This window comes from Oncorhynchus tshawytscha, linkage group LG20 (assembly GCF_018296145.1).
Source record: "Oncorhynchus tshawytscha isolate Ot180627B linkage group LG20, Otsh_v2.0, whole genome shotgun sequence".
In the NCBI taxonomy this organism is placed as follows: domain Eukaryota; kingdom Metazoa; phylum Chordata; class Actinopteri; order Salmoniformes; family Salmonidae; genus Oncorhynchus; species Oncorhynchus tshawytscha.
Genome location: NC_056448.1, coordinates 7,368,181 through 7,385,185, shown reverse-complemented (window position 1 = coordinate 7,385,185; position 17,005 = coordinate 7,368,181). Strand labels below are relative to the sequence as shown.

The following is a 17,005-nucleotide window of genomic DNA, read 5'->3' as shown; positions in this document are numbered from 1 at the left end:
TGGTGCCGTATCAATGCGACACATTTGTGTCTCTATTAGTGTTATCGCATATCATTTCTTCAAATTCAATTAAACTTTATTTGAATAACAACACAATATTTGCTAATCAAAAGTCAATGACTGCAAAGTAATTATACAAAAGACAAGTGGCAAAACCATAGCTCTGAAAGTGTTAGGACTCCACTCCATCAGCGTTACAGCTGGGTTTAAATTTAAAGGCAATGTTCCCGAGTTAGCGGAGACTGCGTTCAGGGTAAACGCTGCATATGTCGGCTCAATCGGAAATTACCTTAACATTTATTTTGTGCAATCTGTAACGCTTCATCGATTCCAGACTGAATAGAGCCCGTATTAAACTTCAAAACCACCACAATTACAAAGAGGAGTAACACCATTTTGAAACCAATTTTTACGACAAATAGGATATTGTTTTACAGGCTTCATGGTTGAAGCCACACACAAAATAAACCAAAAGACACAACAAAATAAAATATACATTTCCCATAAATGTTCAAAATAACTGGTCTTTGACTAGAACATACAGTTTTGTGAATGAACAGCATTTGTTTTAAACACCCCTCAGTATGAAATAGCTATTCATTCTTGTTTTAACTGAATATCAAAGGAGGACAAATAAAATGGATGCAAGCCCAGAGGGAAAGATCTAGTCAGAGAGAGAGAGAAAATAAAGAGGTAGAGAGAAAAAGGAAGAAAGAGGTAGAACTGTAGAAAAAGTATAAAATCACTCATCAGCGAAATGTATAGCTCTCATCATCGTACTCCAGCTCGTCGTCATTATCATTCCCTGGCTGTCCGTACCTGAACTTCCTGTAGACCGTTCCATCCTGACCCATGTACACAATGTCCTCATCTTCGTCCTCATCTTCCTCATCCTTATTCCCGTAGCGCTCAGTGAGATCCACCAACTGGGCCTCACGGAAATGCCCGCTGGAACTGGCGTGCCCGGCGGATGTGGTATTATGATGCCCGCCACCCAGCTTCTCGTAGCCACGGGGGGCCGTGATGGGGTCGGGGAGGGAGGGGCTCTTGGAGCGGGAGCGTCGGATGAGGAAGACAATGGTACCAAGGCCCAGCAGCAGTAGGATGGAGGTGATGATGAAGAGCGCCATGTTCCCGGCTGACTCCTCTTCATCATTGCGGAAGGCCAGGTTAGTGCTGAGGACGCACTCCCCTGTAGACCGGAGAGAAAGACAACAGACATGTGATCGGGTGGGTGAATACATGAACATGATACCTGTTACTATAAATTCATTCCAGACCTGGGTTTAAATAAAATCATTCAAATCCTTTTAGTGTTTGCTTTAACTATGGCTGGATTGCCAGATAGGTGAGGTTTGCACTTTTCTATCGGTTCGACAGCACCAGGTAAGTTCAATCAAGCACAGCTAAAGTACTTTGAATGTTATAGTATTTGAACTCTGGTATGCTGGTCTGTATATTGGAACAGAGCCCTGAGCCCACCTCTTGTCTCAGTGCAGTTGCAGCATTCTTGCTGCTGCTGCTGCTGCGCTTCGGAATCCCCCTCTACTAGCATGTCGTTCTGACAGCAGAGCAGACAGCGTCCCCCGGCTGTGAGGATGGCATGGGCAGGACAAATGGTGCAGTTGTATGGACCAGGTCCGCGACAGTCCAGACAGGAACCGTCACAGTCCTCACAATCCTGGCCAGAAGACCACAAGTGGACAGGCTCTCACACAAACAGGGTGAATCTCAAAAGTATTTTCCTTGATCCCTCGACAAAAGAAACGGGGTGAGTCTCAATTCTCTATCCTTGTGTCCTCTCTCCCTGACTCCTCCTCCTCGGAATATTTATCCCCTTGGACCTTCTCCAATGTGTTTTGAGAAGGAGTCAAGGAGAGAAGACGTGAGGAATCAGCACACAGGCCCCACCTCTAACTCCTATCCCCGCTACATGCTATAATGCACATGTGCAGATGTGAAAGGACAAGGTAAGTTAAGTCAAGGGTGCAGAGCACAGGTCCTTGAGAGCCACAAACCTGCCTTTTAACTAGGGGCACATTTCTACCCGGTAACGAGGTACCGTTCTCCAGCCAAACAACACTAACAACTATCGATCAAACACGTTTAAGTTAAATCAGTCATTTAACACTGCACTCATTTCTGTATTGACATCAGGACGTGTGTAACTCTATTTGTGACTCATTGACATCAGGGAGTGTGTCAAGCCTGACATGTGTGACTAACATGAAGCACATTATACAGTACAGAGATGGTGAGTGGTGAGTAATGGGTATTCTTGGTTACCTGTAGCACGGGGTATTGACCCATGTTGCAGTGGGACTCACACATTCCGTCTGTCAGCGTGTAGCCCATGTGACACAAGTCACACGCCTGAGATCCTTTTCCTGGAAATATGGGACAATTACATTGTTGGGCACTTGGACTGTAGCGTAGGTGGCATGACATTCCAGTGCATAGTTTTTTTTCTTCCTGTTGGATATAGTTAGTCAATTTAAAGACACAACTCAGCTAACAGATAACATTCTGAGAACCATATGTTTCTTAGGGGTTGTGAGAGTGTGGTTGTCCTATGGTTATTTTGCATACAACCTTTCTCACAACTTTCCGGGAATGATACAGGATAGATGCTTGGCTTCTCAACACGTTTGACAAAAACGTGACAAAAACAAAAATGTTCTTGGTATTTCATTACTTTAACAGATTTTTCTTAAAAAGTTCAAACGCGGTTACGTTTCATTTCAATTTTGGTCATGTTCTAAGAACATTCTCCCAATGGTTTGACACTAGGGAATGTTGTCAAATAGTTCAGAGAATGTTCATTCTCCTGAGGGAATTTCAATCTTTCTGGATAATGTTTTCTACAGGTTTCCTCATGGTTCTATTTAAAGCCTTGTTCTCAGAACATTCAAAGATTATTAAGAAACAACTTTCTTCTGCGGGAATTTCCAGTCGGGCCACACAAATCAGTATTCAACGTCCATCCATGTCTGAAGATGTCGGGGAATGACGTGGAAACCGGCCACTAGGGGCATTAGTGAACTCTGTTACTTTCAAGTAGATTATGGTTTTGCTAGGGCATTGTGGGCGGGGATGGCAGATGGGCGTAAGCATCTGCCTTTGGTTCCAAGCATCTGCCTTTGGTTCCAAAGGTTGCACGTTCGAATCCTGCGATAGAAAGTTGTTTTTGAGATGTGTTTTAAGCCTATCCCAAACCTTAACAATTCAGAATGAATGCCTAACCTTAAGATTTTGGCGTAAATACCTAAACTTAACCCTAACCTTAAAACATTTGGAGTTAATGCCTAAGCATCTGTCTCTGGTGCCAAAGATTGCATGTTTGAATCCAGTGATACCAAGTTGTTTTAATGTTTGGTTTTAGCCTATCCCAAACCTTAACCCTTACCTTAACCATTCAGAGTTAATGTCTAAATGTAACCTTAAAAACACTGAGAAATGTGAAGTTTGGAACAACTTCAAAATGTGAAGAATGTGAACTCGGAGACTGTGAGAGCTGGTTGGGAATTTCAGTACTTTAGCATAATGTTTTCTGCAGGTTTCCTCGTGGTTCTAGTTAAAGTCATGTTCCCAGAACATTAAGAAAACTTTCCATAAAAAAAAAACACAAGAAAACATTAGTAAGATTCAAAGAACACTTTAAGAATCATCAACCAAATTCTTAAGGAGCGCTTGTTTCCGTTGAAAATGGGGTCTATTTGAATAGGCTAAATTTAACAGCTTTGAATGAGTAAAAAAAAAAAAATTCTACTGACTGGATACAGAACAGAAGATCAAAAGTTTGAATTTCACTGACACTGTGCCACAGTGAAAAAATAAATGTGTTTGCATGATTAATGCCTAAGCAAACACATTTTCATGTGTCCCACCTGTGCTTGGAGGTTAAAACAATTAACCCAAACTAAGCTAACAGTGTTATTGAAACGTTCTCAGAACGTAATTTAAATACCTTAAAATCACCTACAATTTCCATTCTCAGAACATTAAAAAAACGTCCCAGGAAAGGTGTTGGGATCGATAGTGAAACATTCTCAGAACCCCCCTGCAACCTAAAAATGTACGTTCCCAAAACAGGGAAAAAATGTTCACTTCCGTTCTCAGAACGTTTTGTTTTACCGGTCAGGAAACTTATGGCTTTGTTCCCAGAACCAATGGGAAACGAAAAACATACGTTCCCACAACTTCTAAGGAATCAGATGTGCTAACTGGGAAATCTGTCTCGTCGTTCTCTGTTTTAGGAATAGGTCGATATTCAATCACTTGTGAATGCCAAAAACAGATCAATGTACTTTTCCCAGACCAGATTAAGGCTAATTCTGGACTAAAATGCATACTCAATGAAAAATCTCCATAGAAAGTACCTTTCAGTCCTGGAATAGGCTTAATCTGGGTCCAGGTCCGGGAAACAGCCCCTTCATGATTATGGTAACAAGTATTGACTGGGTTTTAAAGTATCTTGTGATCCAACTGTGAAAAAATGAGACTCAGACAGACAGACAGACAGACAGACAGACAGACAGACAGACAGACAGACAGACAGACAGACAGACAGACAGACAGACAGACAGACAGACAGACAGACGCACGCACGCACACACACACACACACACGTCTCTTGTCCTCCCTACCTGAGCAGGTTCTGCAGCTCGAGTGACAGGGCTCACAGGTGTGGTGCTGGCTGTCCTGATAGTGGCCCTGGGGACAGCTGGAGTGACAGTGTCCCTGTTTCCTCAGGTAGAGCAGTCCATCTGCACAGTTCAGACAGCCATCAGCCCTGCCCCCGGAACACTCACCGCAGCTTGGGTCACACCTCTCACACGTCCTCGAGGTCATGTTTCCATAGTGACTGCGAGACAGTGCAAGTCAGACAGGGACACCCATCATTGACGGTGTGTAGGGATGTGTGGATGTTTAGAAGGGCTTTGTGTGTGTGTGTGGGACTGTCTATTTATTGGTGTGTGTGTGTGTGTGTGTGTGTGTGTGTGTGTGTGTGTGTGTGTGTGTGTGTGTATGTGTGTGTGTATATGTGGATGTGTGTCACTGTTTCTAGGTGTCTGTGTGGGAAATGTGTGTTTTTTTAAGACAATCATGGTACCAATATTTGCTTCTAATACGCCAGATGTATGTCCTTGAACCGATTATTTTAAAATCCCACACAGTAGAAGTTACAGGCTAATTTAGTTGCTAATGGCAGCCTGCAGTACACTGGTCCGACTTCAATTGGAGTTACTCAATGAGAAATGGCAGCACTTAGCTAGCCTGCAAGGTTACTTCCTGGAGTAGCTCAAACTGTGCATGTTATGTCTCCATAGGACACCATCTTAACTGACATAAGGAAAGTATTCAGACCCCTTTGTCCACATTTTGTTACATTACAGCCTTATTCTAAAATGTATTAAATAAATGTTTCCCCTCATCAATCTACACACAATATACCATAATGACAAAGCGAAAACAAGTTTAGATTTTTTCCAAATGTATTAAAATTAAAAACAAATACTCAAGCTCAGGAGCATCCTGTTTCCATTGATCATCCTTGAGATGTTTCTACAACGTTATTGGAGTCCACCTGTGGTAAATTGAATTGATTGGCACACATCTGTCTATATAAGGTCCGACAGTTGACAGTTCATATCAGAGCTAAAAACCTAAGCCATGAGAGACAGGATTGTGTCCAGATCTAAGGAAGGGTGCCAAAACATTTCTGCAGCATTGAAGGTCCTGAAGAACACAGTGGCCTCCATCATTCATAAATGGAAGAAGTTTGGAACCACCAAAACTCTTCCTAGAGCTGGCCGATCGGCCACACTGAGTAATCGAGGGAGAAGGGCCTTGGTCAGGGAGGTGACCAAGAACCCGATGGTCAATCTGACAGAGCTCCAGAGTTCCTCTGTGGAGATGGGAGAACCTTCCAGGACAACCATCTCTGCAGCTCTCCACCAATCAGGCCTTGATGGTAGAGTGACCAGACGGAAGCCACTCCTCAGTAAAAGACCAATGACAGCCTGTTTGGAGTTTTCCAAAAGGCACCTAAAGGACTCAGACCTTGAGAAACAAGATTCTCTGGTCTGATGAAACCAGGATTGAACTCTTTGGCCTGAATGCCAAGCATCACGTCTGGAGAAAACCTGGCATCATCCCTACGGTGAAGCATGGTGGTGACAGCATCATGCTGTGGGGATGTTTTTCAACAGCAGGGACTGGGAGACTAGTCAGGATCGAGGGAAAGATGGACGGAACAAAGTACAGAGAGAACCTTGATAAAAATCTGCTCCAGAGTGCTCAGGACCTCAGACTGGGGGCAAAGACCACGACCGCAAGCACACAGCCAAGACAACACAGGAGTGGCTTCGGGACAAGTCTCTGAATGTCCTTGAGTGACCCAGACAGAGCCCAAACTTGAAACCGATCTAACATTTCTGGAGAGACCTGAAAATAGCTGTGCAGTGAAACTCCCCATCCAACCTGACAAGAGCTTGAGACGATCTGCAGAGAAGAATGGGAGAAACTCCCCAAATACAGTCCAAGAAGACTCGAGGCTGTAATCGCTGCCAAAGGTGCTTCAACAAAGTACTGAGTGAAGGGTCTGAATACATATGTAAATGTGATATTTCAGTTTTATATTTTTAAAACATTTTCTAAAAACCTGTTTTTGCTTTGTCATTATTGAGGTGTTGTGTGTAAATTGAGAAGTGAAAAAAACGATTTAATACATTTTAGAATAAGGCTGTATGTAACGTAACAAAATGTGGAAAAAGTCAAGGGGTTTGAATACTTTGTGAATGCACTGTCAGTGGTGTGTCCCAATGCTTGTAGGTGTGTGTTTGGGAAACGTCACAGCAATAAATATGAGTTTTTACCATTTGTGTGCCTTTTGTAGCCTCTTTGAGATATTTAAACTGAGCATCAATTGAACAGCACATTACATGTAACCGTCTCAATCACTCCTGCTCAAATACTATCTGGTCTACTTAGAATTTATCAGGCCATATGAAAGGCCATTTCAATCTCAGTTGTGAGCTCCATTGTTATTCAATGGACTGTACCTGTTGTCTGAGGTCTCAATATATTAAACAGCACAGAAGACACGAGTGCGAGTGAAACAACACAATATGATGGATGGTCTGCCCAGACTCCATTGGTCCGACGGAGCATGGTGACACAACACTAAAATGTTGTGTTTGTGAGTTGCTGTACATGAGCCACATATACTGGAGTTAATGTTAACTGTTCATAAATTATAGAACTGTCATAAATAATATAAGTTGTTTTGGATCAAATAAAAATGGATCAAATAACTAAGCAACCATATCATAACATTATCTTCCAAAGTCAAAGTGACAACTAAATAACAACACTATAATTTAACCTTGGTTGGCAGGTGTCCACACACTCCTTGCCCTCTCTGAATAGGTGGTCCTTGCAACTGAGACACTCGTGGCTGTGTCTGCCCATGCAGGTGAGACAGGCTGGGTGGCAGCCTTCACATCTCTGGCTTGACTCATCTTGGTAGAACCCAGTAGGACAGAATTCCATACAGGTACCATCTACACACACACACACACACACACACACACACACACACACACACACACACACACACACACACACACACACACACACACACACACACACACACACACACACACACACACACACACACACACACACACACAACATGAAATGGTGGCTCAGGCAAAATTAACCATTTCCAATCATGACGGCTGGCATGGAAAAGTGTCTGTTTGTTAAATTTGCTACTGCTACTCATGAATTAAACATCTAAACCAGAGGTGTCATACACAGGGTCTAATCTGGCCGGCAGGGGTTTGAGCAGAAAATAGGGGGGGACTAACTCAATATACTTTACTTTAAGAAGACTAAAACCAAATCGAAACTGAGTAGAAATGATAATGGACCTATATTCAAACAGTTTCTTGACTGTCCAGCATGCTAATAATTACTAGACAGCCGGGGGAGCATTAAAAATTCCAAGAACGATGGATAGAAGACTATTTTTTAGCCAATTTTGACGGCAAGAAAATATAACACATTATCACTGTCGCCCTCCGGACCCCAATGAAAACCGAATGCGGCCACCACGACAAAATGAGTTTGTCACCCCTGTTCTAAACCAAAAACGACTTTCAGTGACTGTTTTTTCCTCTTCTCTTCTATTCTTAGCATTGCACTTAGCATGGTCTTATCCACAGCTAGCGTAACACTGTATGATCAAGGGTTGAGGAATGAGAATGACTCCACTCACTCAGTATAAAATGGTTCTGGTTGCAGCTCAGACAGTGGCTCTTGCCCGGCCCGTTGCACTGCTGGCAGTACTTGTGGCATGGGTGGCATTCTCCAGTGTAGTGGCGGGGGGTGCACCTGTTAACCAGGGGGTCACACTGCCCGTGGGCGTCCAGTCTCTGGCCCTCTCTGCAGCTGGAGCAGGAGCCAGCGTGGGGCCCCGAGCACGTAAGACAGGAGCCATCACAGTCTGGAAAAAGTTGACACAGAGAAACGAGATATCACACAGAAACCAGATACGTCACAGCACTGGGTTGCATGGAATCTAGATGACCTAGTCAAGAGTCTAGATGACCTATAGTACACTGGAGAAGTGCATACTTTTTCCCCTTATGGTTGGCTTTCTTTATATGGTGGGTCACATTAAACTTTCAAAGGGTTTCAGGGGATCTCAGTCCTAAAATGCTTGGGAACCACTGTGTCAAGATCCAAGCCTCCTCACCTTTGCACTGTCCAGTCCTGCTGTCCCTGTAGGTGTGGGAGGGGCAGTTTGGCAGACAGGCTCCGTTGTGTAGGGTGGCCTCTGGGTCTGCACAAGAGTCACAGTCGTCCCCATCCGGACCGTCACACTGGGCACAGTCAGGGTGACAGCGGACACACACGCCCTGCTCAGAGTCCTGGAAGAACCTCTCGGGACAGTCCGTCACACAGCGGCCCTCGTAGAGGAAGTGGTACTCCTCACAGCCTGGGAAGGAGGTGAGGGAGGGAGGAATGAAGAGAGGGAGAGAGAGAAATGAGGGAGAGAGAGAAAGGAGACTGATGGATTAAGATAGGGAATTTCTTGTTCCCTGTCTGGCTACCTATTGATTTTTATATTTATTTCTCTCTCTTTGCCCTTTATCTGGATAACGTATGTGACATCAACAGAGAGGTATATTTTCTGGGTGATTTAAATATTGACTGGCTTTCATCAAGCTGCTTCAAACTGTAACTGGTGTCTGCAACCTGGTCCAGGTTATCAGTCAACCTACCAGGGTAGTTACAAACAGCACCGGAATTAAATCATCAACATATATTGATCACATCTTTACTAATGCTGTAGAAATGTGCTTTAAAGCAGTATCCAAATCCATTGGATGTAGTGATCACAATATAGTAGCCATATCTAGGAAACCCAAAGTTCCAAAAGCTGGATATAGTGTATAAGAGGTCATAGGAGACGTTTTGTAGTGATACCTATGTTGTTGATGGTGTGTAATCCGGAGCAACCAGACGCTGCACTTGACACATTTATGAAATTGCTTATTGAAGTTACTAATAAGCATGCACCCATGAAGAAAATGGCTAAAAACCTTTAAATCCCCTTGGATTGATGAGGAATTGAAAAATGTTATGGTTGAGAGGGATGAAGCAAAAGGAATGGCAAATAAGTCTGGCTGCACAACCGATTGGCAAACGTACTGCAAATTGAGAAGTCCTGTGACTAAACTGAATAAAAAGAAGAAACTATACTATGAAACAAAGATACATGATATAAAGAATGATAGTAAAAAGCTTTTTGGAGCACCTTAAATTAAATTTGGGGCAAAAAGGCAAACTCAACTCCATTTCATCATTCAGGCATTTACTTTCATTCGTTTTTTTTTATTGGCAAGATTAGCAAATTTAGGCATGGCATGCCAGCAACAAACGCTGCCACTATAACTGATCAAATTATGAAAGACAAGCATTTAAAATTCTGCAAAGTGAGTGTGTAAGTGGTGAAAAAAATGTCAGCATGCTTATAGGGAAAAACATTTAGAAGCACAGCATTTACACAAATTACTGATGATTGGCTGAGAGAAATTGAAGATAAAAAGATTGTAGGAGCCGTTTCGTTACACTTCAGTGTGGCTTTTGACATTATCGATCATAGTCTGCTGATGGAAAAACGTATTTGTTACGGCTTTACACCCCCCTGCTATATTGTGGATAAAGAGTTACCGGTCTAACAGAACACAGAGGGTGTTCTTGAATGGAAGCCTCTCCAACATAATCCAGGTAGAATCAGGAATTCCCCAGGGCAGCTGTCTAGGCCCCTTACTTTTTTCAATCTTTACTGATGACATGCCACTGGCCTTGAGTAAAGCCAGTGTGTCTATGTATGCGGACGACAACACTATACACATCAGCTACTGCAGTGAGTGAAATCACTGCAACCCTTATCAAAGAGCTGCAGTTCGTTTCAGAATGGGTGGCAAGGAATACATATTTAAAAAACTAAAAGCATTGTATTTGAGACAAATCATTCACTAAACCCTAAACCTCAACTAAATCTTGTAATAAATCATGTGGAAATTTAGCAATTTGAGGTGACTAAAGTGCTTGGAGAAACCCTAGATTGTAAACTGTCATGGTCAAGTCTGTCCTTTTTAACAACACTATCAACAAGGCAGGTCCTACGGGCTCTAGTTTTGTCACACCTGGTGTGCTGTTCAGTCGTGTGGTCAGGTGCCACAAAGAGGGACCTCGAAAAATTGGCTCAGAACAGGGCAGCAGGACTGCCCCTTAAATGTACACAGAGAGCTAATATTAACAACATGCATGTAAATATGCATGTAAGTGGAGGAGAGATTGACTTCATCACTACTTGTTTTCTTGTAAGAAGTGTTGACATGCTGAATGCACCGAGCTGTCTAAACTACTAGCACACAGCTCAGACACCCCATGAGTACCCCACAAAGACATGCCACCAGAGCAGAACAGAACAGTCCAGAACAGATTATGGGAGGCACACATTACTACATAGTGCCATGGCTACATGGAACTCTATCCCACAAGCAGTAGAATACATTTTTTTTTTAAACATATAGAAATATACACCTTATGGAACGGCGGAGACTGTGAAGAGACACACATACACATGATAAGACGCCCTCTACACCCACGTACACATAGACTGTAGATATGTGATAGTAGAGTAGTGGCCTGAGGGAACACACTTTATATGTTGTGAAAAGTGTCACGAAATGCAATGTCATGTCATATTGAAATGGTACATAACTGCCTTAATGTTGCTGGACACCAGGAAGAGTAGGCCTGTAATTGGGATCCTTAATAAATGACAAATATGCCATCACTACTCTTGTCTGTGTGTGTCTCACCTGTGCACTCTCTGTTGGGGCTACATTCCTGGCAGGCTGTGGGACAGTGCTGACACTCCCCGTCTCTGAGCGTGTGTGCAGGGGGGCAGGCCTCCACACACTGGTGTTGGTACAGAAGGAAGGGCTCCACACAGCTCAGACAGTGGGTGGAATTTCTCTCACAGGAGGCACAGCCTGTCGCACAGCCGCGACACACCTGGCCCGCTGCATACCCACTAAAAGTACACAGTGGGAGAGCACAGCAGAGAGGACGTTAAGTTGCACACTGGGGTTCCCGGGATCATTCTCTACCCTTCTCCCCAAAGTGTGCACTCGTTCACTCCATCTCGTGGACTGGTGGTAGAAGTATGGTGTAAATTGCCTAGACCAATCCAAAGCTTCTAAATCCACAAGGGGGAGTGAGCAATTGGAGTCAATCCACGACATTGTGATGGAGAAGAGCATCTCCGGGAAAGCTGTCATGACAACTGAGAGGGTTTAAGTAGGTACAGTAGAGTTCAGCAGGCACTCCAGTTCTGTCAAATGAAAGGTATATACGCCATTTAGATAAAGAGGTGAATACATAACCATGTCATACAATATATCATCATTTTCCACAGCAATGATGTGTGGGGAGAGGAGCAATGAATCATGATCAAAATGGTGTATGAGCCCTGGGTTGGAACAGAAACCTGCAGACCCTGGGAGTTTCTAGGAGCAGGATTAAAGATGGAAAAAAAATGTTACATTACAGCCTTATTCTAAAATCAATCTACACATAATACCCCATAATGACAACGTGAAAACAGGTTTTTAGAAATGTTTGTCAAATGAAAAAAATAAAAAATAAAGTATTCAGACCCTTTGCTATGAGACTCGAAATTGAGCTCAGGTATATCCTGTTTCCATTGATCATCCTTGAAATGTTTCTACAACTTGGTTGGAGTAAACCTGTGGTAAATTCAATTGATTGGCACACATCTGTCAATAGGGGTTGAAGAAATTGTCTGTAGAGCTCCGAGACAGGATTGTGTCGAGGCACAGATCTGGGGAAGTGTACCAAAACATTTCTGCAGCATTGAAGGTCCCCAAGTAAATAGTGGCCTCCATCATTCTTAAATGGAAGAAGTTTGGAACCACCAAGACTCTACCTACAGCTGGCCGCTCGGACAAACTGAGCAATCGGGGGAGAAGGGTCTTGGTCAGGGAAGTGACCAAGAACCTGATGGTCACTGACAGAGCACCAGAGTTCCTCTGTGTAGAAGGACAACCATCTCTGCAGCACTCCACCAATCAGGCATGGTAGAGTGGCTAGACGGAAGCCACTCCTCAGTAAAAGGCACATGACAGCCCGCTTGGAGTTTGCAAAAAGGCACCTAAAGGACTCTCAGACCATAAGAACCACGATTGAACTCTTTGGTCAGGTCAGGAGGAAACCTGGCACCATCCCTATGGTTTTCATGTTCTTTCTTCAAGAGGGGTGTTATAGTGCACCGGGCGACGCAAAATGAACTCGCCCATTGTCAGACTCTGGTTACCAGTCCGTATAGACGCTCGGCTGCCTGGAACGGCTGCCTAGTTGAACAGCTAGGTATCCAAGTCGTGCAGTACTTGCATGATCATTGAGAAGCATAATAGCAGTTAGTAGGGCCTCTGCATGGTTAAGACACAGATAGTTTTTTTTTGCCCCAAACACAAAACTCAAGCAGGAAGTTGCATGCCGCTGTCTAGACAGCATATCAAACACCAGCAAGACACAGACACGAAGTCTAAGCAGCGATATAAATGTTCATTTTTCATCATCATTGCACGCATTGGCTAAGCAGGAGGCAGACAGGCAGTCTAAGTAGCAGTGCTCTTTTTTCAGGAACTCTGTCTGGTGGCTACGATATGGCAGCAACTATAAAGATGACCCTACACCCTCACACAAAACACTGATTGGTTTTGCGCCAATGCAACGTGTAGGGACTGTATGCTGCTTGTGCAACTGCAATACCTGTCACAGCGGACAGGATGAGGTTGTATAGCCTTCATAATATGTATGTTTGGGAACGTTTGTTCATCTCGCTGCAGGGTTATTGTTTCCGCTGTTCAGAAATACGAGGCAGAGACATAGGCTACGTCATCACGGTTCAGAAGAGTAAAGAGAGAAACATGAAGGGAGTGTGAACAGTAGTTACATAGTGTGCGTAAAATAACGCAGGCGCAGAAACGTGACCCAGTTTCCCAGAAGGGCGGGAACGAGGGCAAAAGCTCCGTACTCGCAGCCACAGACTACATAAAAATGCTATCCACGAGTTCATCTGACTAAGTAGATCAAGGGCCTCTTTGCCTAAATCCCGAGCGATCACCTTTACCATACTCATATGAACTCTGACCTCTGGCATTGACGAACACACTGTCCGTCTTGCAGGTAGAGCGGGGCCTTGCGTACCACCTGACAGCGGGTGCAGCGATGCTCGTCCACACACTGCACACACCCCCGAGGACACGGCTCACACACACCGCTCAGCCGGCCGGCGAACGAGCTCGCTGGGCACTTCAACACACACACCTGCTCTGCTGACAGGAACCGCCCTGGGAAGAGCACAGGAAGGATACGGTCAGAATACACACAGACGCACACGCAAGCACGCACACTGTCACGGTCTGCAATCAGGACCAGAACTGAACCAGTGGGATGTGCTTATCTTTCTCTTTTTCGCAGGGTTTAAGGCGACCTCACTGGAAACAGACGAGCACACACTACACACATTCTGACAAATTGACAGGCAGAAATATCGTCAGGCAGACCTTTCGCACAGGTTTTACACTGGCTCTTCTCCTCTCCTGAACACGAGTCACAGGAGGCATGGCAGGCCTCACACTCTCCTTCACCTGCAGGGAAGAACACGAGAAAACACCAAACAAGTCAATATCATACAGTACCAGGGGATTTATTCTCATAATAATCATAGCCTACAACTAAAGTTGTTGGGATTAAAAAGTTACATTTTCGAAATGGCTTTCCTGCAGCAAGGTGCAATGTTAATGTAACAAACTCCCTCACAGGGTAAAGTGAAGTGCCAAGGTCATTAGCAATCGTCTAACAATAACTTGTGTAATGAAATACATTTCTGAAGTACGCCCTATAACAGTGTGGTAACATCCATCTATTTTTCGGTAAATTGATCCTTTAAATCTCACCAGTGAGGAAGGTCTTAACAGGGCAGGAATCCTGTTTAGAGACACACTCCCCCTCTTCCCGGCTCTTCCCCTCCTCACACGACACACAGTCGTCACTGTCGGGACCGCTGCATGTCACACAGTCAGAGTGACACTCTTCACACTCCTGGGTGTCTTCGTCTCCGTAGAAACCGTCCGGACACTCCGGCACACACTTCCCCTCTGGGTGGAACAGAGCACACTTTAAAACATAACAAGAACACACACACACGCAAGCACGCACACACACAAACAAGCACACACACAAACCCCCAACACACACTTCCCCTCTGGGTGGAACAGAGCACACTTTAAAACATAAGAACACACACACGCAAGCACACGCACAAACAAGCACACACACAAAACCCCAACTCACACACACACTCTTCCCCTCTGGGTGGAACAGAGCACACTTTAAAACATGTCAAGAACACACGCAAGCACACACACACACACACACACACACACACACACACACACACACACACACACACACAGTTACACCGACCAAACCCTTACCTGATAAGAAGAGGTCGGTTTCACACCAGTAGCACTCATGTTCGTCACAGCTGACGCACTTTTCATCACACGGCACACAGGTCATCTCCTCCTCTACGCTGAACGTCTTCGCTGGGCAGTTCTTGTAGCAGCCATCTTGGAATCTAAACTCAATGCAAGAAGTTGGTTTGTTTCGTCTTCCTCCCCTGTCACCCATTCATTTACATATCACACACGGAGATATTGACAATTGAGGTGATATTCCATAAATTAAGGGGGGTTCGTTAAGATTAAAACAAGATTTTTATTCCTTGCTCTGCTTACTTGTAAAAGTCGTCAGTGCAGGATAGGCAATGCCTGGGGTTATCTGAGGAATAGAGAAAAACTACACTCAGACATCTTCTCATCCTATTCCTCTCCCTGTGGCCCTCGCCAACTGTGTTCAAACTGTTAGATAGATGGGGTTCACATGGGTAGACTAACTTACACAGTACACACTTCTTACAGCCTTCCTCACAGGCCATACAGTCATCATACTCTGGATCCTCCACCTCACCTGTAGAGGGAGAGAGGGGCAGAGACAGAAAGACAGACAGATAGAGGGGAGCCAGACAAAGAGAGCGAGAGAGAGAGTGAGTCAGAGAGAGAGATAGGGGGGGAATTACAATTCTCTATGGAGACAGAAATACTTCAAAGACTTTTCTTCTTCATGTTCATACCTGTAGAGGCAGATATTACATAAGAACACAACATTCTGGCTATATCTGTCACCTTCTCCACACTCCAGTCGGGTGCAGACTCCATCAGTGGTGTAGTAGGAGGAGTTACAGCGCAGGCAGTGTGTGGCGGAGGAGCAGAGGTTGCAGTTGTCGGGGCAGGCCTCGCAGCTCTTCTCCTGGGTATGGTAATGTCCTTCCGGACAAGCGTCGACACAACCCCCCTTGTACAAGTAGCGGTCCATGTTGAATTTATCTGAGGGAAACGCATATGGATGGCAGGCAGGCAGGCAGACAGACGCACAATCGTTACACACACACACAACACACTATTAGTCTATTACCGTAAAATAGAGTTTTTTTAGTGGTATAAAGTGCAATGTGTTTGTTGCCCCAGAGCCAGAGCACGTGTCCACTGGACTGTGTCAGTTAGAATGACAGGTGTCCCTTCCCCTCACCGGTGTCACAGCTCGTGCAGTTGGCAGGCCCTCCATCCAGGCACATGGCACAGGTGTGGTCACACAGGTGGCACTGGCCACCTGACTGGTACTTCCCCCGGGCACACTGAGCCACACAGCAACCCTGATCCAGAGACCTGAGACAATGAGGAAACAGCACCTAACTATTAAACTACATGTGCTTCCGGTGGAGCATGCTAGCGGTACTTGTACACTTCCAGTCATTGCGCTGTCGCCAGTAAGCATTGGCTCGCGAAACTACCTCCAACTTGCTTCAAACTGCACGCAGAGACATAAAAATGGTATCCACCACGAGTCCATCTGACTCTGAATAAGTAGAAAAACTGCTTAATGGCCAGATTCTCGCACTATCGATTAAAAAAAAGTGCAATCTTTCATTGCCTGTAAAAAGTGCTGGCTCTTTTTTTTGTTGCCTCTAGGCTAATTCTGTTTTTGAATTGCCTTGTGTTACCAAAAGTGAATGTACAGTTACCAGAATGCACCTTTTATATGTAAAAATAAGTGTCTCAGACAGGATGACATAGGAAGAGAGCATTTTATATCCAAGGTTGAACTGTACAGTATATCACCTGAATCAACCTCTTTGTTATGACATCTGCTCCAGTATATCTATATATTTCTCAGACTATAGACACATCTAGAGGGGCCACAGATGATACCACTGATGATACAATCCTAACCATAGATTAAAGGGATACTTTGGGATTTGGCAACGAAGCCC

At 44.4% G+C, this 17,005-nt stretch overlaps 1 protein-coding gene across 1 annotated transcript in view; it reads right to left on the bottom strand.

Annotated features, from left to right (window-relative positions):
* Window positions 1–66: 66 nt before the first annotated feature.
* The window catches only part of pcsk5a (proprotein convertase subtilisin/kexin type 5a), a 41,197-nt gene continuing 24,258 nt past the window's right edge, over window positions 67–17,005 (bottom strand). The window contains exons 22-37 of the mRNA XM_042302115.1: window positions 16,264–16,400; window positions 15,861–16,061; window positions 15,577–15,645; window positions 15,414–15,456; window positions 15,111–15,253; window positions 14,571–14,771; window positions 14,178–14,261; window positions 13,763–13,961; window positions 11,406–11,620; window positions 8,765–9,007; window positions 8,285–8,512; window positions 7,388–7,565; window positions 4,647–4,864; window positions 2,287–2,387; window positions 1,483–1,681; window positions 67–1,192 (exon numbers count right to left, since the gene is read on the bottom strand). Of these exons, the coding sequence (XP_042158049.1) occupies window positions 750–1,192; window positions 1,483–1,681; window positions 2,287–2,387; window positions 4,647–4,864; window positions 7,388–7,565; window positions 8,285–8,512; window positions 8,765–9,007; window positions 11,406–11,620; window positions 13,763–13,961; window positions 14,178–14,261; window positions 14,571–14,771; window positions 15,111–15,253; window positions 15,414–15,456; window positions 15,577–15,645; window positions 15,861–16,061; window positions 16,264–16,400 (2,902 nt within the window). The 3' untranslated portion in view covers window positions 67–749. The remainder of the gene's footprint in view (window positions 1,193–1,482; window positions 1,682–2,286; window positions 2,388–4,646; window positions 4,865–7,387; window positions 7,566–8,284; window positions 8,513–8,764; window positions 9,008–11,405; window positions 11,621–13,762; window positions 13,962–14,177; window positions 14,262–14,570; window positions 14,772–15,110; window positions 15,254–15,413; window positions 15,457–15,576; window positions 15,646–15,860; window positions 16,062–16,263; window positions 16,401–17,005) is intronic.